This window comes from Erythranthe guttata, chromosome 4 (assembly GCF_056151865.1).
Source record: "Erythranthe guttata isolate IM_541 chromosome 4, IM_541, whole genome shotgun sequence".
In the NCBI taxonomy this organism is placed as follows: Eukaryota; Viridiplantae; Streptophyta; class Magnoliopsida; order Lamiales; family Phrymaceae; genus Erythranthe; species Erythranthe guttata.
This window is the reverse complement of record NC_142536.1, coordinates 16,679,646-16,703,717: the sequence shown is the minus strand read 5'-3', so window position 1 is coordinate 16,703,717 and position 24,072 is coordinate 16,679,646. Positions and strand designations below refer to the sequence as shown.

At 30.6% G+C, this 24,072-nt stretch overlaps 4 protein-coding genes across 5 annotated transcripts; 1 reads left to right on the top strand and 3 right to left on the bottom strand.

The window, feature by feature from the left end:
• Positions 1 to 1,452: 1,452 nt before the first annotated feature.
• On the top strand, positions 1,453 to 3,389 carry LOC105966254 (Putative thiol-disulfide oxidoreductase DCC). Its single transcript, XM_012990824.2, has 8 exons — positions 1,453 to 1,665; positions 1,972 to 2,111; positions 2,244 to 2,351; positions 2,503 to 2,559; positions 2,691 to 2,756; positions 2,859 to 2,919; positions 3,002 to 3,045; positions 3,219 to 3,389. Exons 1-8 carry the CDS (start codon positions 1,518 to 1,520, stop codon positions 3,255 to 3,257), a joined length of 663 nt encoding a protein of 220 aa, XP_012846278.2. The 5' UTR covers positions 1,453 to 1,517; the 3' UTR covers positions 3,258 to 3,389.
• Positions 3,390 to 3,896: 507 nt separating this feature from the next.
• LOC105966250 (protein NRT1/ PTR FAMILY 5.5) lies at positions 3,897 to 5,586 on the bottom strand. Its single transcript, XM_012990820.2, has 3 exons — positions 5,461 to 5,586; positions 5,159 to 5,373; positions 3,897 to 5,072 (listed from the first exon to the last, which is right to left on the bottom strand). Exons 1-3 carry the CDS (start codon positions 5,483 to 5,485, stop codon positions 3,960 to 3,962), a joined length of 1,353 nt encoding a protein of 450 aa, XP_012846274.2. The 5' UTR covers positions 5,486 to 5,586; the 3' UTR covers positions 3,897 to 3,959.
• Positions 5,587 to 6,702: 1,116 nt separating this feature from the next.
• LOC105966263 (Calmodulin binding protein-like protein) lies at positions 6,703 to 10,676 on the bottom strand. 2 transcript variants are annotated; one of them, XM_012990831.2, is made up of 7 exons: positions 10,069 to 10,676; positions 9,706 to 9,784; positions 9,201 to 9,253; positions 8,596 to 9,086; positions 7,933 to 8,093; positions 7,587 to 7,793; positions 6,703 to 7,506 (listed from the first exon to the last, which is right to left on the bottom strand). In XM_012990831.2, the coding sequence occupies exons 1-7, from the start codon at positions 10,146 to 10,148 to the stop codon at positions 6,961 to 6,963; spliced, it is 1,617 nt and encodes a 538-aa protein (XP_012846285.2). In that variant the 5' UTR covers positions 10,149 to 10,676; the 3' UTR covers positions 6,703 to 6,960. The 2 variants fall into 2 exon arrangements, with proteins under 2 accessions (XP_012846285.2, XP_088673158.1); XM_088817032.1 differs by having other exon boundaries at positions 7,583 to 7,793; positions 10,069 to 10,507.
• A 5,606-nt stretch (positions 10,677 to 16,282) lies between these two features.
• Positions 16,283 to 17,308, bottom strand: LOC105966258 (gibberellin-regulated protein 9-like). Its single transcript, XM_088817031.1, has 4 exons — positions 17,155 to 17,308; positions 17,014 to 17,055; positions 16,863 to 16,908; positions 16,283 to 16,745 (listed from the first exon to the last, which is right to left on the bottom strand). Exons 1-4 carry the CDS (start codon positions 17,206 to 17,208, stop codon positions 16,513 to 16,515), a joined length of 375 nt encoding a protein of 124 aa, XP_088673157.1. The 5' UTR covers positions 17,209 to 17,308; the 3' UTR covers positions 16,283 to 16,512.
• Between the last annotated feature and the right edge of the window lie 6,764 nt (positions 17,309 to 24,072).

Below are 24,072 nucleotides of genomic sequence, written 5' to 3'. Positions count from 1 at the left end.
TTTTTTTGTTTTTTCTTAATTGAACTAAAATTAGTTTTCACTTCTGAAAAAAACTCCAACTTTTTTTCCGAAAGTGCTAATTTTGATCCGATTTTTCTGATTCCCACTTCTTGTGATTATTGATGTTGTTGTAAACATACTTAAATGAGGGTAAATGTAGTAATACAAACAAGAATGACATTTTCACAATTTAACCTAACATGAAGGGGTTTTTGTAATTCTTCCTAAAATAACTATATTTCATTAATGAAGAATTTAAAGGACAATATAAGATAGATAGCTTAAAATATCACAATTTAACAATATATTAATACAAAAAAATGTTAAGCAAATTGAACATCTACTAACTAAATAAACCAGTAAAGAATTAATTCAATTTCATGTAATTTAAAGTATTCCGATATTGATAATCAAACGGGCCTTGAGTACTTGCCTCGACCGAGTTTCTTGAAAGATCAACTCTTGGATCTTGATTTTGTAGATGCTACAGTCTACAAATAAAAAAAAAAAGAAAAACCGGATATGTGTGCTTCGTTGATCGACTATTTATTTAGATTTATGATTACGTTCATTTTAGGGTAAATTTCACTTTTCCCTTATATTTTGACTCGATATCACTTTATCCCATTCTACTTTTAATTGCATCGATTTGCCCCCGTATTTGAAGAATAATCTCAGTGTGGCCTTCGGTGTTAGTTTTTAAACTTTTGACATTAATACCGTTTGATCTAAGTTTGAAAATTTCAAAAAAACCACCCCTCCCAGTTTAAATAATTATTAAAAAATTAAAAAAATTAAAAAAAAATTGTGGGGGGCGTGTCGTGGACTATGTTTCCTCGTTGTCTTAATTTTTTGTTATTTTATTTTTTGTTTTTTAATTTTTTTTAATTTTTTTTTTAATAATTATTTAAATTGTTAGATGTGGCATTTTTTGTAATTTCAGAGCTTAGATCAAACGATGTTAAGGTTAAATGTCTGACAACTAACATCAAGAGCCACATTGAAACACATTTTTTCAAGTGAAAGGGACAACTAACATCAAGAGCCACATTGAGACACAATTTTTCAAGTGAAAGGGGGCAAATCGATACAATCGAGAGCATAAGGGAGTAAAGTGATACCGATGATTTGTTCGACCCTACACCCGACCGGGTGGGTCTTCTGCTGCCACGTGTCTTTTTTTTTGTATTTTATTAATGGGAAATTTATTATAAAATACAAAAAAAAGACACGTGGCAGCAGAAGACCCACCCGATATTTATCACCGAATGTAAGGTCGATTGAACATGATACCGAACAAAAGTAAAAGAGGGGTCATTTTATAGCGTAGCATCTCATAAAACTTGAATCTTGACGGAGCCCAAACACATGGCCCGAGCCCGATTGTAGGCAACAGCCCGAAGATCATTCGGATGAAGAAGGTGTTGCCACGTAACACAAACAGAAAACTTTTATTATACCCAACAATCACAAAACTATGAATCAACAGCACCACAGCACTTGTACAATATTCATCAATGGCGGCATTCAGAAATGCAATCTCTGTCGGGAAACAGGCAAACACTTCCCTATTCTCACTTCCTCGTTTTCTCCGAATAACACCCAATCATATCTCTGCTTCAAACCCTTTTCTCAGATCAACCCCTTTGCCTCGTCATCAATCCGGTATGTGTGTGTTTATTCATTTACCATATGATGTAACTAATTGCTGGCAATTCTTGAATTTTGTTTAGCTTTCTTGGGCTTTACATGTTTTCGATTTATTCTATACCAAGCCCGATTAACTTTTATCGGATTATATTCTAGTGTATATATATATGTGTATAAATCCATATTTATACACACATTTCCTGGTGTATATGTGTGGAAATCAAAGGTTAAAATTAACCAGTCTGTTTCTTGTCTGGGATTTGAGGTTTTGAGTATGGAACTCTGAACCTTGAATTATTATTATTATTTTTTTTTTTCCAGGTTTGAAATTTTCGATTAGGTCGATAAATGGAACAGCTGCGGATCCGATGGCTCCGAAGAAAGAAAATCAAGAGCCATCATCACAGAATTGGGAGATTAAGATGCTTTACGATGGCGAATGCCCGTTGTGTATGAGAGAGGTACAAATTGCAAAAGTCGAAAACTAACGAAATATTTTCTTGATGTAACGAATGTAACAATTACATTTCATCGTTCCTAGGATGAGTTTAAATCGGGATTTTTTTTTTTATTTATCTAAATTGTGTTTTTAGGTTAATATGCTGAGAGACAGGAACGAAAAATACGGAACAATCAAATTTGTGGACATAAGTTCGGATGAATACAGTCCCGAAGATAATCAAGGCCTTGATTACAAAACCGTAATGCTCCTCTTTTAATTTACGTCGATTAACAGTATTTTCCGTATCGTTTTTTTTTTTTTAATTACTTTGCTATGTGTTGATCATCATGGTTTCGTGTGTTCTATGATGCTACTGCATGTGTTAATTTTTGTTGTTTATCGAAATTCAGGTAATGGGTCGAATTCACGGAATTCTATCAGATGGAACTATTGTAAAGGATGTTGAGGTGCATATATATATATATATATATATATATATATATATATATATATATATATATATATATATATATGTGTGTGTGTGTGTGTGTGTGTGTGTGTGTGCGTACAACATAATTGATTTGCTTATAAATTGCAGGCATTCAGAAAACTTTATGAAGTCGTCGGTTTGGGGTGGGTTTATGCCATTACCAAATACGAACCTGTAAGTACACCTTCAATATACACTATTGATTTTTAGTATTGAGGGCATAAGTGTCATTTTTCGGCATATCTTCCTATCTAGTAACAAGCATCTCGTTTACAGGTTGCCAGCATTGCAGATGCCGTTTATGGAGTTTGGGCTAAATATCGTCTTCAAGTTACGGGTGGGTTTATTCATATTTTCTTTTATTTCTAATTTACAAAAATCCAGCTTGTTTTAATAGGAGATTAGCGATTATTTTACAGGTCGACCACCTCTAGAAGAAGTTTTGGAGACACGGAGGAAAAAGGTCCACAGATTAATTTCAATTACAGCTGATATCTTTTTTATAATACCAATATTAATTTATTGCTCCAACGATCCAGCTATGGAACATCGCCACAAGTGCGACTTTCTTTAGTTGTTCAGATTTTAGAACAACTAAAGGATTAACATCTTTTTATTCGATTGCTTATCTCGCAGAAAGAAATTTGTGAAGACGACAAGGTGTGTAAAATGTAGATGATTATAATCACACGAACCCAAGATATAAGGTACATTCTTGCTTCTAGAAACTCGACAAACCATATATGTTCTCTTTGTGCGAGTTGTTTTCTTACGTGCTTATGTAATGGGTCTATTCATAGTTATAGTTATGTTACGATAAGATCAGCCAAGATAAGATTATGCAATTTTGTGAAAATTCAGATATATTATACTCATGGGCTTGTTTTATTTGGCTCTTCACAAAAAAGTTATTTTTCGTTTTACAAGTAGGTGTGTGTAAAAGTGTGTAGTTGACAAATATACATGTATGGTGAAATTACGCTCGTAGAAAAATGAATTTTTACTACGGTAAAAAATCGTTACAAAATGTATATTTCAATACACGACAATCTGGGAGTCATTGTAAATGCTAGAATTTACTATAGCAAAAAAATATCTGCTACGGCCGTTTACCATAGCAAAGTTTTTGTCACGCCCGTATCCGTGTATACTACGGGGCAAATTCGTAGCAAAAGTCTTTTTACTACTATAATTTGGTACTTTTTGCTACAGTTAATAAAAAGTCATTTTTCTACTAGTGTTTACATGAATTCTCGAATATCTTATTATAAAGATTGAGATAGAGAAAATGAAAAAAAAAATCAAATTCTATTATAAATGGGAAAAAAGTCGGAGACGAGCATAATTCGACCTGTGATTCATTCAAACGATAAAAAGCTAGATACAAACTCTTCTAATCAACTTGACACATAAACCCACGAAAACAAACACGACTAGACTCGCACCACTCATACATGCCAACACCCAAAAGTAATCATCCAAACGGCTCTCGTTCAATGTGGGCTCGAACCAATTTCTCCCTCCAACCTTCTCACTGATTTTACCGACAACATAAACCGATAGCGCACTACACATGAACCCCACGCCACAAACCCCCTTATTCAAATAACCCAAGTATTTCTTCAACGATTCCTCATCGCTCTGATCGTAACCGTCGCAGAATTTAGCGACGCTCTTATCGAAAAATGAGTCCACTCCTGCGAGCAGGACGAACTGGAACACGAGCCAGTACACGGTCATTGGAATATCTTCGTCCGGCTTGTCCACTAAACCGTGACTCCTGACGACATCGAGTCTTCTTCTCTCGGTTTCGGCCGCAGTTACGCAACATAGGACCGACAAAACCATAGTCACTCCCATCCCGGTCGAGGGTGCGCGCGCGTTTAGGAATTTGTCAGCTAAAGGGGCGAAAACTTGTTTCGCCCCTGACTGAATCAATAGAAGCACCTGAATGGGGACTTCCCGCCCCCCGATTCTCCGGTTCAAGTGATTCGCTTGCGCTACAAAGTAAGTGTTTCTAATCGAGGATACCATGCCGCAAACCACGATTGCGGTCCACACCGGAACCGTCGTTGCGAAAACTCGACAGACGGAACTTAACGGGACCCTGTCGCGTGGGCCCCTGTCGTACTTACGCCAACCGGTGAGGTAAAGAAGGGTCGCTAGAGCGGTGCATATTGCCGGAATCCCGAAACGGACGGACCATGGTTTTATATACGGAAGTGCGATCGCTCCGGTCAAAGATAAAAGGACAAGGAGAGTGTAACCTCCAACTTGTATATGGCCGGCGTCGTTCGGTCTATCTTGTTGTTCTTCGAGAAATGGGTGGAGAGAGACGAGGTGGCCGGCTATTCCTACCGCTACAAATGCCATCCCCGTGTAGAAGAGAGTTTTCTGAACGCGGCCAACGCAGTGTGGCTCGTATTGTTTGCACGTTCCGGTTGCGTTGGCAAGAAGCGGCGGAGTCGAAATTGCAACCATGACGGTTCCCTGCAAAAAAATAGTTAGAAATGACGGTTACGTTATTTCGTTTTTTTCGTTTTTTTTTTCTTTCTTTCTTTCGTACACACACTCACCAGAGTGTAGGCTGTGCTGGAAAGCACGAGCATCGCGAAATTTCCGGTGATAGTATCGACGACGAAGAGGAGAAGAAGCGGCAACACCATTGAGATTCCATTCCATAAATTCAAAATCCCAGCTGCGTGAGTGAAGCTTAGATTCCAAACATTGGTTAAATAGTTTTGCATCTCAAAAAATGCGTACGTCACCAGTATTTCAGCCCCCAGCAGTGCTGATTAGATATATACAATTAGCATGATTATAAATAAATAAATAAATTATTAAATAAATAGTGGCTGGAAGAGTTGCTAGTTCTTACCAGAAATTCGGACAAAACTTTTCATTGCAGCGTCAAATTAATCAAAGTTAATCGGCAGAAAATTTGTTATTATAACTGAAAAGTATCAACAAACAGAGGCATCAAGAGCAATATAATGTAACTAACATTTATATATATGTATATAGAAAGAATCTTCTTCTCTTTCTTGATTGTACAATAAATCCAGTCATTTTGTATAACAACTAGCTTATGATTAGAGCAGAGTTGACCTTGACTTTGCATGGACAAACCAACAACCAAGGGCGAAAATGAAAAGAAGAAGGGTAACGGTCGTCAGCAACACAGTAATATTACTGTCAACACAATAATATTATCTGTCAACCACAACAAAAAGAATACAAAATAATAAAAAGAAAGTTAATGTTGATCGCCGGCGGTCAAATGGTCAACAATAGAAATCAAAGTGAAATTAGGGCTTGAAAGATGAAATTGGTGTAAAATTAAAGTTTGGGGGTGTATTTTTGAATTAGAGTAGTTTGAGATATGAAATCAATGTGAACTTATTGTTTACATTTAGACTTGTATGATAGTTCTGATTTATTGTTTTATTTATAAATCAATGTAAATTTATTCAGTTTTAACTTTTAACCTAAATGTTAACATAATGCAGCGTGTCAAATTATTAAGTAAAACAAAGGCCGTTGACATAATGGAGAGGAAGTGCTACAAAGTTTATTGGCAAACAACAATTCATAAGTCAAACAATTATCAATTACAGCTACGATTTTTTAAGTCACCGCAGAAACACAAATAGAATAATATGTAAACATAGTTGATGGGAAAATTATAGTTTTCATTTTCACCCCTCAAGTTTGCATGGATTCCATATTTGGTCCTCCATGTTCACAAAAAATACATTTGGTCCCTCATGTTTCAACAATTGAACACTTTTGGTCATTTTCGTCAATTTAACGTTACTCCGTCAGTTAAGGCAGTGATGGGTAAAACGCTTGATTCCGTCAGTACTAACGGTAAAAGCTAATGTTGATTTTTTTAATATGAGGGACCAAAAAATGTGTTTTTTTTAACATGGGGACCAAATGTGGAATTAATGCAAACTCGAGAGACCAAAACTGTATATTTCCCCATAGTTAATTATTTCAATGACGACTAATTTTATTTACTCCCCATGTTTGAGTATCGTTCTCCAACCAGAGGGGATTTGAATTGTTAAACACTAAAATATAGCTATTATATGAATTAAAATATGGCAAAAGGTTCTTTTAGTTGTTTTATCCACAAAAAAAATAAAATTAAATTCACACAAGTAATCCTCACATAGAAATGGAGGACAATTGTAGCCAAAACTCTTCTTACACGACAAACTGCACACGGAATCGAGTCGGGCAGAACGAAGCTTTTTAACCAGCAGCAACATAAAATCCATTCAGGCAAACAAAAAACATTACCTAGGATAGCGATATAAACAATCCCTAAAAATCAAACATTTTTAAGACACATATTCACGACCAACAAACATCACCGTACTTGTAACGGTAACGGTCCAACACGGGTTTTTTTCGCCACAATTCTCTTTATGCAGAATCTCCATCTTAACACACACGCTAAAATATTCCACCCTTTTTTAGCTCTATCAGTAGGAATCGAACGAGGGACAAAAGGCTCTGCATCTGCACTATGTAGTTCAAAATCGGAACTTTGTAACGAACAATCATTCTCGAAGAAGTCCTCATTTGCACAGAAAGCTCGAGCCATTGAGTCAGTATCGCAGATTAAGCTCTCTGATAACTGAGTAGGGAAACTCAATGATTGGTCGTACCTTATATCCATTGGATCGACTCCATGCAAGTAGTAATCGAAGCTGCTAGAACCTTCTATGGGGTATAATGACTGAATAAAATCGGGAGAGGAAGACAAATGTTGATGGTCACTACTCTCCGAGGATAAATTTGGAATTTCGGATAAGCAAGACGAGGTAGAAGGTATGCTTAGAAAAGACTCGTCTAAAGTGACGATTTTTTCACGGTCTGCAAATGCGGAGATAACTAACTCATGAGCTTCCGCCTGAAAAAAAAATGGGATGTAATTTAAAAAAATCAGAAAAAAAAACGAGAAGTGAGGAGAGAATACAAGAGAAAACCTGCCTTTTCTGCTTCGGAGAGCTTATCGGTGGTGATATACTGGCCATTTGACAACAGCCCCATTATTTGTCCCACAACATTAAAAACAACCCCGTTGTTTTCTGGAGAAATCGAGGCGTTGTATAAGTATAATATTTTGTCTAGAACACACGTGCGAGCGTGTTCCAACGTGACTTCCCACTTTTTAGCAGACATACCAGTTCCAAGAATCTGCAGGGTTTCCAACATACTTGTTAAAAAATGTCTGGAATATTATTATATGTTTAACGAACTATGTAATGGGAGATTATTTACGAGCATGGGCAAAAAGATACAATTTTCGAAGTTGTGATAAGTTTGATTCACTTACATTTCGAAGTCTTGTGGGGTTTAAGGAGAGTGAAATCAGAAAGTCTTGGACCGTCTTGATTCTTTCCTTGCTCAAACGTTTATGAAAAGCTCCGTCTTTGCCGATTTTCTCTAGCCGCCAAACTTCATCGGTAAGAGATGGGGGATGATGCTTCTTGTATGCTTAAAAAGGAAAGAGAAAAAAGAAAAAGGCGAATCAGCATTGTGGCATTAATCAGTTCATGTTTACAAATTGTACTAATACGAGTGCATCTCTAAAATTCCTAGTAATCTTTATTTTTCAAGTTGGCTATTATGTATGGAAAATGTGAAACGCATTACGTCGAACATAAACACTTCAAAGAAAAACCGAAAACAAAGCAAAGAAAGATCGTAGCAGATATCCATAAAAGTCAGACTCCATTAGCAAATACATTTTTCTTCATGTTTCACAAAATACGCATCAAGTCAAATGTTTTGGTATCAACAAGAAAACGTATATATCTTAACACTTCAAACACGAGTTTTTTTTCTTTCAAATATGTTTATATATGTATATGGCCAATCAAGCTAAGAATGTTATGTTTGCACGAGAAAAAGAACGATTTAGAGTAGAGTTACCAACATGTAGGTGAAAACTGGTTAAAACTCCGAAAAAAAAAAAAAAAAAAGAAAAAACACTCACATTCTCCACGATGATCCCTAACAATAAAGGGTTCTGATCTTGCCTCTCTTACTCTGCCACCACCAATATCATCGATCAATCTAGCCCCGAGCCTGAACTTACGACTTCTTGTCCAGCTGGAATTGTCTGTAAACGAGAGATCACCGATCAATCCCTTCCCTTCTTTAAGAGTCAACGTCAAATCCCCAGTCAAAAGAGGTTTCTTGCCTTCTCTCTCTTTCACTATATTATTTGAGAACTCTTCAACTGTCCAATTTTCTCCCTCGTCACCATCAAAATCTCCTTCCAGAACTAAAATCTCCACCTTTGCAGAGGATCCAATACCATCGGAAACAACATGCCCAGTCAGCGCATCGACTAATGCTACTTCCATATTTTTGCAACCTTCTCCTTCGATACGAGTTCCAGTAAACACTGGTAGAGATATAGCACTTGAAAACCGTAATAGCAAACTTCTCGACTCGGATGTCTGTACATCCTTTGCACAATTCCTAGAAAAAAAATCGAACCAAAAAATCACCAAGGCTTGTGAATCTTAAATAAGAAAATGAAGGAAAGAGTGCCCCATATATAGAAGGGGAGAGTTTCACACTTCGATTACGTACCGCTTCATACTGATTATATATTTTCTTAATGCTGAGTCCACTTCTTCTCTGACCTGTACGATCATAAAGTACTTAATATTAGCTAAATCATGCATTGATCAACCAATCATAATCTAAATTAAGCAGAAGAAGAAACGGTACATGGTGTTCATGATCGAAATTATTGGATCAAAGAAGCAACAAAAATATTTATACAGCAAATTGGGAGTTTTGTTTTGCAGTATGTGGTGGTGAAAATATGGCACGAATAAACGGTATTCGTTTCTCATATGCCAGACTTGAGCATCAAACCCAAAAATCTCGAGATTCGAGACAAGTTCAATGGCATCGACTATTCATCTAACTCGGTTTTACACACCAGATACGAAAAAAAATAAGTAGCCAATTCTACAATTACACAGTTCAAACTTCAAATGGAAAGAAATAGAGCTACAATCACAAATTTATCAATACCATGTAAATTTATTTATATATACATATATATTTCTGAAGCAGAGATACTTACAACTCGGCGAAGCAAAGGCTCCAGAAGCGGGTTCATGAGATTTTGCATTCTCAGCAGATTCATCACATCCAGCACTACACTATAAAAAGCACCCCCAAAAAAACAAACACATAGAATCAGTTCAGCCAAAAATCGAAAAACTCCGGAAACTGCACAAATCAGAACTCATATCTTAAAATGATAAAAACAAACATAATTAACCTACTGTTAATCTGTCAAGCGTAAAACACACATGTTTTTTTTTTTTTTCTATATATACCTAAATTGAATACCATGTCAAAATGCTATTTATTTGAGATAAAACAAAATTAAGAAACAAAAATTGGTTGCGATCAAAATAAAAAAACCCTAGAATTTGTATACCTTCTAAAAGAATGGGATTTCCTCAAACGCTTGTCGTCTAATGAAGTACCGTCGTCTTGTTGCTGCCGCTTCTGAGACATTTCCGAAGCTTCGTCGGAACTCACAACGGCGGAAATTTGATCGTAGAGTAATTATTTATATCGCCGGAAATGTATCGCCGGAAAGTGGATATGAGAGACGGAAGCAGACTGCTTCTTCACAGAACACAAAGACCAACATTCGAACTGGTCGTAATTGTGCTTCCATTTATTAGTATTATTATTTAATTTCCAATTATAAAGTCCATTTCCCAATGTTAAAAAAATCAATTTTTTTTTTCTCCAAAATTGATTTTAATTTCTAAATAATTTCAAAAATTCCTTGGAAATAGGTGGATGAAAAATGATTTTTTTTTTGGGAAATTCTAATTTCCAATCCAATTTTAATTTTCGTAAATAATTCCAAAAAAAAAATTCCGAAAATTACACCTGTAATATCATATTATTTATTTATTTTATACAATAGATGGATAAAAAATTGAAATTCTGATAAAACGATTTTGGCGTATTTTTTGAATTTCTTTAATCAAAATTAAATAAAGAAGAAACATAAATAGAAAAAAAATCATTATCATCTAACTATTGCTATATATATATATATATATATATATATATATATATATATATATATATATATATATATATATATATATATATATATATATATATATATATATATATATATGCATTCTTATCTTAGTAATGTTTAATAAAATATAAAACTTTTAAAATTACATGATTCATTATTTTTTACGATTTTTATGTTTAGTAAAATGTTTTTTGTAATTCGATTTGTGATTTAACAATCATGCAAATACTAATTATGTACATATATTTTTTTTATTTGTAATTTATATCCTTTTTAGGTCCCTAAAAAAATTGAAAATTATTAATATTTGTATACAATTAGTTGTGATAAAATGTTTTGGAGGGTATTATTGCAATGTTAATAATAATAAAACGAAACAAACACGTGGCATTGATTAATGATTTTGTGTTAGGTACTAAGCTAATTACTTTGCCTAACGTGGTTTCATGTAGCTCTCAATAATGCAAGAGTTTACCAGAAATCATCATTGAATTTACGTATCTATTAAAACAAAAACATATTTGTATTTATATTATATATAATATATTGATGTTTTATTTATTTAAAGGGCGAATTTAAGTTTTCAAAATAAACAGAATGTTGGACCAAAGTGTTACTAATTAAATATGGAGTTTCGTGTATTTTAATGTTATAATCAATTGATAACCAAATTCACTGTCATTTATAGGGTTTAATTTATTGTGTTGAACACCTTTGTGTTTATTCTAACTAGCATTTATCCTCGTGCGATGCACCGGAAGCATTTCAAAAATTAGTATATTTGAAGGAAATATTAAGGGAAAGTCGTCAATAATTTAATAGAGAAAAAATAATATATAATTGTTACGGAGTTGCCATTAGGGTTGCTGAGCATTTTCGTAGAGAAACAAAAACAAATCGAAGATTAAAAAAAAAAAAAAAGGAATGACAAAAGAAATGAAAAATTGTTTCATTAAGATAAGAAAGATAAAAAAATAATTAGAAAATTGGTAGAGAAAAATAAAATAAAATTAATTACAAAGAAGCAAATAGACAATTAGAGTTTCGTAGGTTGTCCTGCCGTTTCTTTATTTTATATATAAGATAGCTAAAAAATCGGGTTATTTTTATCAGCGCAAAAGTTCTCTGAAATTAAGTAATCAATTTGAGGGTTATAAGAATAAAAATACACAATATATGGTGGCTTATAGTAATAAAATTATCACAATGATGTTTTTAGCATTTCAAATTAACACAAGGAGTGTTTTCCAATTAACTAGTTATTAATAATTAATTGTTTATAATATTTCTTATGGGTTAATTAGTTAGTTTAATCTTTATGTTTTTATGTAGCTTTTCCTCAATTTCTTCTTTTTTTTTTAGGAAATAATAAACTTAATTAGTTTCACTCTAGAAATTATGAGTTTAATTTAATGAGGAAAATGATCACAATAGGCTCAAATAATAAAGTTTAAAAAATAAATATAGCAAAATAGTGATGTGCCTAAAGTGACAAATAAATTGTAGTTTCATCGAAGCTTCCTTTTATTTATGTGGTTGATATTTGTGATAATGACAAGTTAAATCTTTTTTTTTTTTTAAATAAATGTAGTTATGAAACTAATATTGCCTAAATAGTTTAATTAAAGCTGGGTAACTTTAATTGGAAGATATATTTATTTATTTATTTATTTATTCAAAACTTATATGGAATAATGTGAATAAATAAGTGAAAGAAGTAACTAAATTCTCAACACAAAGTACTCAATTTCTTAGCTACATTGTTTTATGAATTTAATTGTTGCAATTTGGTAGCTTAATAATATTATCTTAAGGAGATTGCACTATCAAATGTTATTAAATTATCTTTAACCTTTTTTATATTCCTAAAACCGCAACTCTCCAATAAGTATTTAATTTTATTATTCAAAGTTTTATTTCGCTAAAATATTTCCTACACAGATCGTTAGGGAGTAACAATTGAGTATTGACTATGTTTTAAATAACTCAAAATATTAAAATTGTTGGCAGTGTTTATTGATTAATCCGATATCCAATTTCAATGATTCAAGTTGAATTAGAAAGCTGACTTAAATATCTGCGAATTCCATCTTTTGAATGTTGCCAAATTCAGACTAAAAAATGGTCAAAATCACATTTAAAGTCAACACGATATTAAAACTGAAACAAACGATCATTGTTTTCACGCGGGATATGTGGTAGAAGAAAATTTGTAGCAATTGAGTACGTAACTGCGAAATATTTATTTATTAGTGGAGTTTGATGTTTGGGTATTTTTATATTTATTTAAATTGATGTGTGTGATTATGAAACAATGTTTGAAGTCAAATATATGAATACACTACATGCACATCTAGTCAGAATCAAATGAATATTGAGCATGAATTCAATTATAAATAAATGTATTAAATGTATAATTAATCCTTCATCTTGTGGTCTCTCTTGCAACACCGTCCACCATACCTGCACGAGAGGTGTAAATTGCTTTAAAAAGTCCTATGTGACGAACCCGATCTGAAAAACGTTAGTAATGTGAATCAAATTCGGATTATTAGATGCCACGTTTATTTTGCAATGTATTCGACTTTTAATTTATACAGACGTCGGGGGTTTATATATAACAATTTGCAATTTGTGGAAACATGTCAAATTGTATCGTACCATAATCGAGAGGCATGCATGTGGTCTTTCTAGGTATATATGAATACAAGCCACTCAAAATTCAAGATTCATATGAATTCTTGATTGACAATAATACAATGACAACTTGTGGTTCGTCCTTGATCTTAACTATGTAGGTAGGGACTATATATTTAGCCTTTTTTTTCCATGAAAAAAATAAAATATAAAATATAAAATATAAAATATGTCGACCACAATTTTCACCTAAGATCAATATGAACCATCATGGACTTGTCAAATTCCTACTCATGTTTTGTCTTCTAATTTGTTTTCTTCTTATTCTTAAAAAAAATGTGCTTAAATTACTAGATAGTACTACTTCTTAAATTATTTAATTTCTGCTAACTTAAAGCCCCAATTTAATTACTTTTCTATAAAGAAGTAAGTGTATATCCTTTCGGTAATTTACATAATTGGCATTAGTGGATGACCTAATTTTTATTTTATTTTTTGAGAAAAGATGACCTAATTTCATGGCATGGAAAAGCCACATACATAATGGTGACTCTTATTTTATGGCATGTTTTGTGTTTTTTTGCAGATCGGCCATGGAACCGGACGGCCATTTGGGTCACGATTCGATTGGGTCGAACCGATTCAAAATTGTTTTTAATTTTTTTGGTTTTTTATTTTATTTTATTAATTTTAATGTTTTAAAAATATTATTTTCTGTATATTTTAAAATCTTCCACCTATATCCCTCTCCATATTCTCCATTTTCATGTAAGATTTATTTGTTTCTCCCTTTTATTTATCCCACCCTTTCTTAAAAATCCGGCAACCCACCACCCCCCTATTCAACAACCACCACCACCAGAGCCGACCACCCACCACCGACTCCGCCAACATCCGTTTCAAATCTAGCAACACATAACCTACTTCCAACGATTTTCGCTGTTTTGGCCGAAACTAGGTTCTTTGGCCGGTTTGCCGGATTTCGAGTTTTACCCAGTCGAACCGGGTTTGGGGCGATAGACCCAGGTTTTCATTTTCCTCTACTTTAGAAATTAGACCAAACCTGTTTATCTCTGGTTCGACAGACCAGTCCAGTCCGATTCCGACAACATTGATTATATTTTTTCCTATTAATGTGATTATAATGAATTGTTTATTATTAGAATAATTTGTATATATACATTTTTTTTAATCTAAAAGTTCAAATTATGTTACAAATGTGATAGTAAAGGGCTGGGACAAAATTAATCTCTGAACTTGGCAGCACAATCTTTCCATGGTAGAATATAATTTAGAATTACATAAAATAATAATTTAATGGGAAATTTGTTTCTACACAAAGTATATAGTTTTAGGGTCCAGTCTCATAAAATTCCTTGATATATTGTAATTTCAAGCATCCTTATAAAATTTTGGATACTAAAACACCTCTTCAAATTTCAAAAGTCCAACAACCTTAAAATTAAATGAAGGGACAGCTCTATCTTGGATTAATCTGGAAATAAGGGACACAAAATAAATAATTTAATATGTAACTTTTATTTTTACTTACATATTTGTGTCCAATAAATTTTGGACAAAGTAGAGCCATCCCTGATATATGCTCAAATTATAAAAAAACCTCTCATGTATGGATAATTACAACCATTCATTTCAACAATGTATTGTTTTACACATTCATCCTTATGGTATCAACACTGAATAATGGATTTTTTCGTAAGATAATATATAGTTGACGGGGTTGTTGTAATTATCCAAACATAAGGAGTTTCTCATAATTTAAACTCCCTCAGGGGATTGACCGTAATTTGCCCATAAGTTTTTATTTGGCTTTTCTACATTTAGGGGGCAGAAATCTTGCAAGTCAATGAGCCATAAAGTAGGCCCATTGAAAAAGAATGTTTATGTTGCCTGCCAGAATTTCCAAATACATTTCTTGAATTTGATATTGGGCCTCGTTATAAGTGTTAAATTTTAGGATAAAAAATGGAATTCTCGTAATTCATTTCAAAATTAAAATCGGAAATAAAAAAACTTGCATTCTAATTTCAATCCAAGAGAATTCTAAACGAATTGGAAAAGGGAATCTTTGAGAATCGAAGTGACAAAATATTGTTTCAAATTGATTCGACTTGGATTTAGCATGACCCAACAAGACAAGATCCAATTGGATTGCCATGGCCAAAGAAAGAAATAAAGTTGTGTGGAGTAGGTGCGGGCATGAAATTGTCCGAGTAAACCAAAGATTGTCTGAGACCATAAAGTAGTTTGGCTCGGCCATATACTCGCGAGACCAAGTGCGAGTATAAAATAGCGGACGTGCAGCAAGTAGAGAGTAATGGACAAGACGACCAGATACATGCATATAGTAATTAATAAAGCAACCAGAAGGTAGTAGGTGTCACCTCATGACTTAGGCACTATGGTTGAAAAAATATCATGGACTTAAATTAACTCAATTAATTGGATTGAATAAACCCAATGACACCCACAAATATCTCTACAACAAATAGAGGTTAATATCCCCTTAGAAATCGACCATTCTAACGAGAGACAACATAATGCATTTCTCCCTCTCCCTATATTACACGATATTTTCTTCAAATTTGGGGCTTTCTGACTTGGACGTTAGAGTACTAATCCCGGTAGCAACCCTCCAGACCCTTTTGCAGGTCCACAGAATACATGCTCAAGATAGAATGAGTTCCAAGATACGGGATTTCATGAAGCGGTGGGAGCTTCGGCATCACAAATTAAAAAAACAAAATAGATAACAATCGGCAGAATTCAAACTTTCCATTTCAATTTACTACCCTAGGTCTTATTCATTCTTAAAATTTGAATTTTTATTCGTCATTTTGAAATCTTGGTATGCACTTGATATATCTTAATCAACAATTCTATACTCAATCAATGTGGTATGAAATTAGCAAACAAACCAATAAACTAATTAAATACAAAATAAAAATTCAATTCTCACCACATGAGTAAAAAGAACATGCCATAGGAAACAAAACCCCATAAATAATACTACTACAATTACTAACCAAATTTCAACCCAAACAAAATAGTACTACAAACCAAATTTCAAACACTCAAAACCCAAAAAATAAAAATAAATATGGGACCTAATTAATTAACTAATTAATTATTTATATTGTTGATAAAATAAAATATAATTTAAGGGCACTTGGTCCTATTGCCATGGGTGGTCATGTCAGTATAACATTTCCCACAAATTTCTCTGTTGCCAAAAGTGCCAGGTGGCACACACTTGCATCTCACACAGCATGTTCCACATGCCCTTAGGCATACATTTTGCCTTGAGTGAAGGCTGCACCTCTTTTTGCATTGTCCGTCACAGTCCACGTCATCATTAGGGTTTGGAGCCGGATTCAGAGCCGGAGCCGGAGCTGGAGCCGGATAATGAGATATTAAGAATGGCGTGATAGATTAATGATTAATTACTTTTTAGTATATAGTTAATTTTGCTACACATATTTAATTAGTACATAGATTATATAGCTCACCCTGCAAGTTATGTATCAGCTTACTCTCTCTTCCTCTGTTAAACACCTGAAATAAACAATTATTTTAATAGCATTAAAATTTATAGAATATAATTAAAAACTAATTTATTTTTCTTACAAGGAATTATTGTAAGAAAGGAAAAAAACTAACATGGGTTGTTGTTTCTTCACTGCTCTTGGAATCAGATGACACCTGCATTAAAGAAATGATTAAAATAAAATAAAATAAAATAATATAATTTGATTTAAAAATAAAAAGTAAAGTACATTATATTGATTTAGAATTTCTTGCCTGAGAAATGAAAACTATTGAGAAAATCAGAGCAAGAATCAATTTTGTGGCCATGATCTGTAGTGTTTTATGCTCAAGCTAGCAGCCTTTGATGCTGTTGGTTTTATAGAGGAGGAATTTTGTTTTCCAAGAATGCCCCTTTGGAAATATTTAATGCCCACCAAAAAAACAAGAATCTTTAATTATAAAAAAGTTGGTCCTCGATAGACTAATAATCTCGCCTATATAATTATTACTCTCGTCCCGACTCGTAGTAAATGTATTAAATTATTTTAGTTCAATAATTTTAATATTTCACTACATTAATATATATATTTTTGCTAATTCTGATTGTATTGATTTATAGAGGTTTAACGATATATGTAGATTGACATCTTAATATTTCACTACATTAATATATATAGATTGGCATCTTAAAAAAAAAATACAATTTTAATTTCCACACGTGATTCACACATATACTAATATGTACTTTGAGATTTTCAACCTTAAATTATTAATACTAGTATTAAGGTTGAAAATCTCAAAGTACATATTAGTATATGTGTGAATCACGTGTGCAAAATTGTATTTTTTTTTTAAGATGCCAATATATATATATATATATATATATATATATATATATATATATATATATATATATATATATATATATATATATATATATATATATATATATATATATATATATATATATATAATTTAGAGGTGGAAATCGGACTGCTCGAATCAGATCAGAATCAACACTTTCAAAATGTTTCAAAAGTTCTCCGAAGTGGAAAACTATTTGAATTTTGTTCCAAAAAATACGAAAAAGAAAATCAAAATTTAAAAAGTTGGAATAAAAAACATGTTCCAAAATCAAATAATTTCACATTGTATTGGCTGAATTTATAAATTAAAATTGGATCGAAAATTGAAATGTCATATATATTCCAATTCTGATAAAAAAAATCAAAAAATTCGAAAAAACAAAGAAAAATTTTTGAGATCAAATTAAGGAAACTCCATTGCAATAAATGAGGTATATAATTCTTATTCGATTATATAAAAATAAAAGAATCAATTTCATGCACATGAAAAATATACACCAATATTGAAATCAATTGTACATAATTCCAACCCATGAGTTAATTAATGCATACGAGATAAACACAGTTGGACATTAATCTTTCTTGCAGGGCAGATTCTTTGCATTGAAGTAATTAAATTAATTATTTGCAGAAGTTAGGTGTTTTGTCAACTTAATTACTATTGACAACTACTAATAAGTAAATGATATATTTTTTTGGGTTAAATACACTTTACACCTCTAAAGTATACTTCTTGTAACATTTACTCATTTAAATATTATTTATAACTCTTAATAAAAATAATATTGAAAAATATTATTAAAAAATATCAATTGGAAAAAATGCAATATTTAAAAATTTAGAAATGCTATCTTGAGTTGTTAACATATTTAATTACAATAACATTTAATTTTTGTTGGACCAAATAAAATTTAAAAATATCTAAGAATTAAATTACTGAACAAAAAAACCTAATAAATCAATGAACAATACATTTATTTTTTTGAATAAACGACGAAGAAGAATGTTCAAAAATCAATAAATCCCAAATAATTAATATATTTTAATGTATAGACCATTAATTCCGTATATGCAATATATGTATAACAAATTTTAAGAAATCAATACATAATTAATAGTGTTCTTAAGTACTTTATTTATTTTAGCTCATTAATTTTTTTAAATACTTTCTCATTCATAATTATACAATATATATTAAGAAAAAATAGGATTTACATTGAATTTTTTGTAATTAATTAATTGATTTATTTATAAAGTTTTGGTGAAAATAGGAATAGAAAATATATTTGCTAATATATTATATACACAGGCAGCAAATAATATCTACTGATACTTTACCAGAAATGATAGATCTATCAGGAACAGAAGATTGTAGGAGCATGAGGTGACAAAGGAATGAATTTATCAGCAAAATTCATTGAAGCCAGCTGGACTTTTTAATTATTACCTGTACAATCATAAATAAATAATGTTAGCAAAACCAACAAAATCAGCTTTATTCATCTCAAAATTTACTTAATCCCATTAGTTAAAAAAAAATAGTAATTAATTTTGAATATTACATTAAATATATACTCTATGACATTTGTTTCTATCTAGTAAACCGTGTCGGAGCTCGGATTCTGTGTTCCGAGTGCTAAAAAAATTATAGGGAAGCCGTTAATCTTACTATACATAAAATAAGTTATATATCTATATTAACTAAAAATGATTTGAAAAATGTTGAGGGCCCTTACCCCCTTGACTCTATACTGGGGTCGCCACTCTTAATAAATTGTCCCAACTGATTGGCTTGTTGGTAAAGTGAACATGTACCGTGGGTAATTTTAGAAATTTATTTAATTTAGACTATATAAATATTTTTAAATATTGCATAAAAGAAAATGATTATATTGTCACAAGTTATAACACTAGCAAAAAAGAAGGTCCATTATACATTTTCATAGGATCCCCTATTTTGATTTCATCACAATGTGAGGATTCATGAGCTATTTCTTACAATGTTGTCCCATCATATAATTTTTTTTCTTCTTTTTTTTTTTTTTTTTTTAGTTTGGGTGGTTAGAGTTTTATTTAGCCAACTCAATTTTGATGGAAAGCCAGCAAGGTGTTTCATATTTCACTCATTAATAAACTTTTTCAATTAAAAAGTAGCATTTGAGCTGTATAAATTTCAATTTTCGATGAACCTGCGAGCCCGCAATTGTCGAGTTACGTCGAATCACTAATAACTCCTTTGTTGGTACTTAATCTATTCTTTTTTCTCTATCGTCACTAATTGAATTAATAATCTCTCTTTATTGTCACTATATAACGCGATACCCCATTAGTTATGAGTTTTTGTCTAATCATGTGAAAGTTAATGTTGCCGCTCAAGATAGTGCAAAAGTCACGGCCAGCGAGTTCGATTCCTAGTGGGTATGCACATTTCTTACAAACAATTAATTTTAGGGTTCCAACACACCCTATGTGAAGGATGGATGTATCTTATATCTTATATATATATATATATATATATATATATATATATATATATATATTATATAAAAGAAAGAAACGCTAGAGCAACCCTAAGAAACCCTAATGTCATATTTGTAAAAAAAATTCAATTTTTATCTCCTTAATATTATTTTAAATATTATTTTCGAATTTTATCATATTTGTATCCCCTAATTATTATTTTAAATATTATTTTTAATTTTTATCAGATTGCTGTCTCCTAAATATTTTTTTTATCTAATTTTTATCTCCTAAATATTATTATAAATAATATTTTTAATTTTATCAAATTTATATCTCCTAACTATAATTTTAAATATAATTTTCAACTTTTAGCAGATTTTTATCTCCTAAATATTATTTTCGAATTTTATCACATTTATATCTCCTAAATAATATTTTAAATATTTTTTTCGAGTTTTATCATGTTTTTATTAGTTTTTATCTCCTAAATATTATTTTCGTTTTTTATCAGATTATTGTCTCCTAAATATTATTTTCGATTTTTTATCACATTTTTATCTCCTAAATATTATTTTAAATAATAATTTGGATTTTAATCATATTTTATCTCCTAAATATTATTCTAATTATTATTTTCGTATTTTATCAACTTTTATCTCATTAACATTATTTGAAATATTATTTTCGATTTTTATCAAATTTTTATCTCCTAACTATTATTTTAAATTTTATTTTTGATTCTTATCAGATTTTTTTCTCCTAAATATTATTTATTGATTTTTTTATCAAATTTTTATCGCCTAAATATTATTTTAAATATTATTATCGATTTTCATCAAATTTTTATCTCCTAGATATTATTTATCATAATCTGATTTTCGATTTTTACAGAAAAGGGTAAATAAATCTGATTTTCATCCCTAGCGTATTTTGTGACATCATTTTACAGAATGTGTGAAACATTTGAATTTTATTTCTTCCCTACCTAAGACTTCTTCTTTTGGTAACCGGACTTAAGATTTTGTTTCTTATCTTCTTCTTCATCCTATTGACTGTGTGGCAATTAGTTTACATCTTTTTCCATCATGGCTTATAGGTCTTATATATAAAAGAAAGAAACGCTAGGGCAACCCTAAGAAACCCTAATGTCATATTTGTAATTTTTTTTCAATTTTTATCAAATTTTTATCTCCTTAATATTATTTTAAATATTATTTTCGAAATTTATCATATTTGTATCCCCTAAATATTATTTTAAATATTATTTTTAATTTTTATCAGATTTTTGTCTCCTAAATATTATTTTTTATTTTTATCTCCTAAATATTATTATAAATAATATTTTTTAATTTTATCAAATTTATATCTCCTAACTATAATTTTAAATATAATTTTCAACTTTTAGCAGATTTTTATCTCCTAAATATTATTTTCGAATTTTATCAAATTTATATCTCCTAAATAATATTTTAAATATTTTTTTCGAGTTTTATCATGTTTTTATTAGTTTTTATCTCCTAAATATTATTTTTGTTTTTTATCAGATTATTGTCTCATAAATATTATTTTCGATTTTTTATCAAATTTTTATCTCCTAAATATTATTTTAAATAATAATTTTGATTTTAATCATATTTTATCTCCTAAATATTATTCTAATTATTATTTTCGTATTTTATCAACTTTGATCTCATTAACATTATTCGAAATATTATTTTCGATTTTTATCAAATTTTTATCTCCTAACTATTATTTTAAATTTTATTTTCGATTTTTATCAGATTTTTATCTCCTAAATATTATTTTTTTATTTTTTTATCAAATTTTTATCGCCTAAATATTATTTTAAATATTATTATCGATTTTCATCAAATTTTTATCTCCTACATATTATTTATAATAATCTGATTTTTGATTTTTACAGAAAAGGGTAAATAAATCTGATTTTCATCCCTCGCGGATTTTGTGACATCGTTTTACAGAATGTCTGCAACATTTGAATTTTAGATTTTGTTTCTTATTTTCTTCTTCATCCTATTGACTGTGTGGCAATTAGTTTACATCATTTTCCATCATGGCTTATAGGTAGTTTCATTAATTTATACCAAAGTTTTCAAATTTTATGTATAACAATTATTTCATTTTATATGTTAGTGGACATGTTATTGAAAGGGATGATTTTAGAGAATTAACCAAAAATGGGCGGAGCCACAAGTTATTGGAAATCGACCTTCAAAACTTATTGTTTGTATGTGATATTTAATTTATTGTTTATATTTATTTTTGTTTCTTAATTTTCCAATTGTTAATTCCAGTGGCAAAACAACCTTAAAATGAGGTAGTGGAGAAGGGCTTAGTTCCGATGCAAGATGTATAGATCGCCTTTTACGATGGTATGTTGTCGATAGTTTAGTTTTGATTATGTTAACTAAGTTATTAAATCTAATTACTTTTAAGCTCAACATGAAAGACATAGTTGATGATTTTTTTCCTGGTTCAAATTTTCAATCTACTGGTATTAGCTGATTCAATTCATTTGGAAAATTATTCAACAGTAAAGTTATCTCCTTTTTTTTTGTGTGTGTAGTATACTTAATAATGTTCTAGTATAATAGAATTTTGATCATACGATACATCAAACGTTTGTTTATATTCTTACAATATCAAAACAATGCAATTTGTTGTCCCGTGCATCGCACGAGTACAATTACTAGTTAGATATAAATATCATAAGATTATCTCATTAACAACTTAAACTTTACTTCCACACAAAATCCTCATTCCACATATTATTTAAAAAAAACAATTTCTTTTTGTCATTTTAGTATATTAATTAATTTATAAATTTTCACACACCCAACTATGCTGTTAAGAGGGTGTAGGGCTAAACTTTAAAGATCATGTAAAATGAACGTATAAGCTGTTTAAGAGCTTATAAGCTCTTCTAAAGTGTTTGGTAAAGTTTTAAGAAAAAAAATTGATTTTTTTTTAAAAGTAAACTGTTGGAGAGCAAGTGAATAAATATAGTTTATAAGATCATTATCCAAACAATTTAAACATTAATTCTAAAAATAAGATGTAAGAGTTTATCAACTCTTAGAACATCTTATCAGACGTAAGAACTTATGATCTGTTTAAAATAAGCTTACCCAAACGGGCCCTAACAGTGAAGATCATAAGTTTTGGGCGAATGACAAATAGGCCCATCACATGGGACTTAAATGCACATTGGTCCACAAAAAAAAAAAAAAAACAGTCTTTCAAATAAACCCATCCCCATGCCTTTAGTCTAAAATACCCTCCATAATATAATTCTTATCAATTCCATCCATTATGCTCTAACTTTCTTAATATTACACATTGACCCCGGATTTAAACAAATATATCACATCAACCCCCAAAATAATAATTTTTTGAAAAAATATTTTTTTTCCGCTCAGATTCCGGCGTTGACTTTTTTTTTTTTTTTTTTTTTTTTTTTTTTTTTTTCCTGAATTTTTTTTCCGGCCGGTCTCCGGCGTTGACTTTATTTTTTTTTGAAATTTTTTTAGAAAAAATATTTTAATTAATATTGCTGTGTTTGCTACTAAATTACTGTCTCAGACAGTAATATTACTGTTTGGGACAGTAATATTATGAATATTATTTTCCCGAACAGTAATATTATTAATATTACTGTCTCAGAGAATTAAATTACTGTTGGAGACAATAATTTAGCAGCGAAGACAGTAATATTAATTAAAATAATATTTTTTAAGAAAAAAAATTTCAAAAAAAAAAGAAGAAGTCAATTTACAGTTACATTACTGTTTCTGACAGTTAAATAACTGTTGGAGACAGTAATTTAGCAGCCAAGACAGTA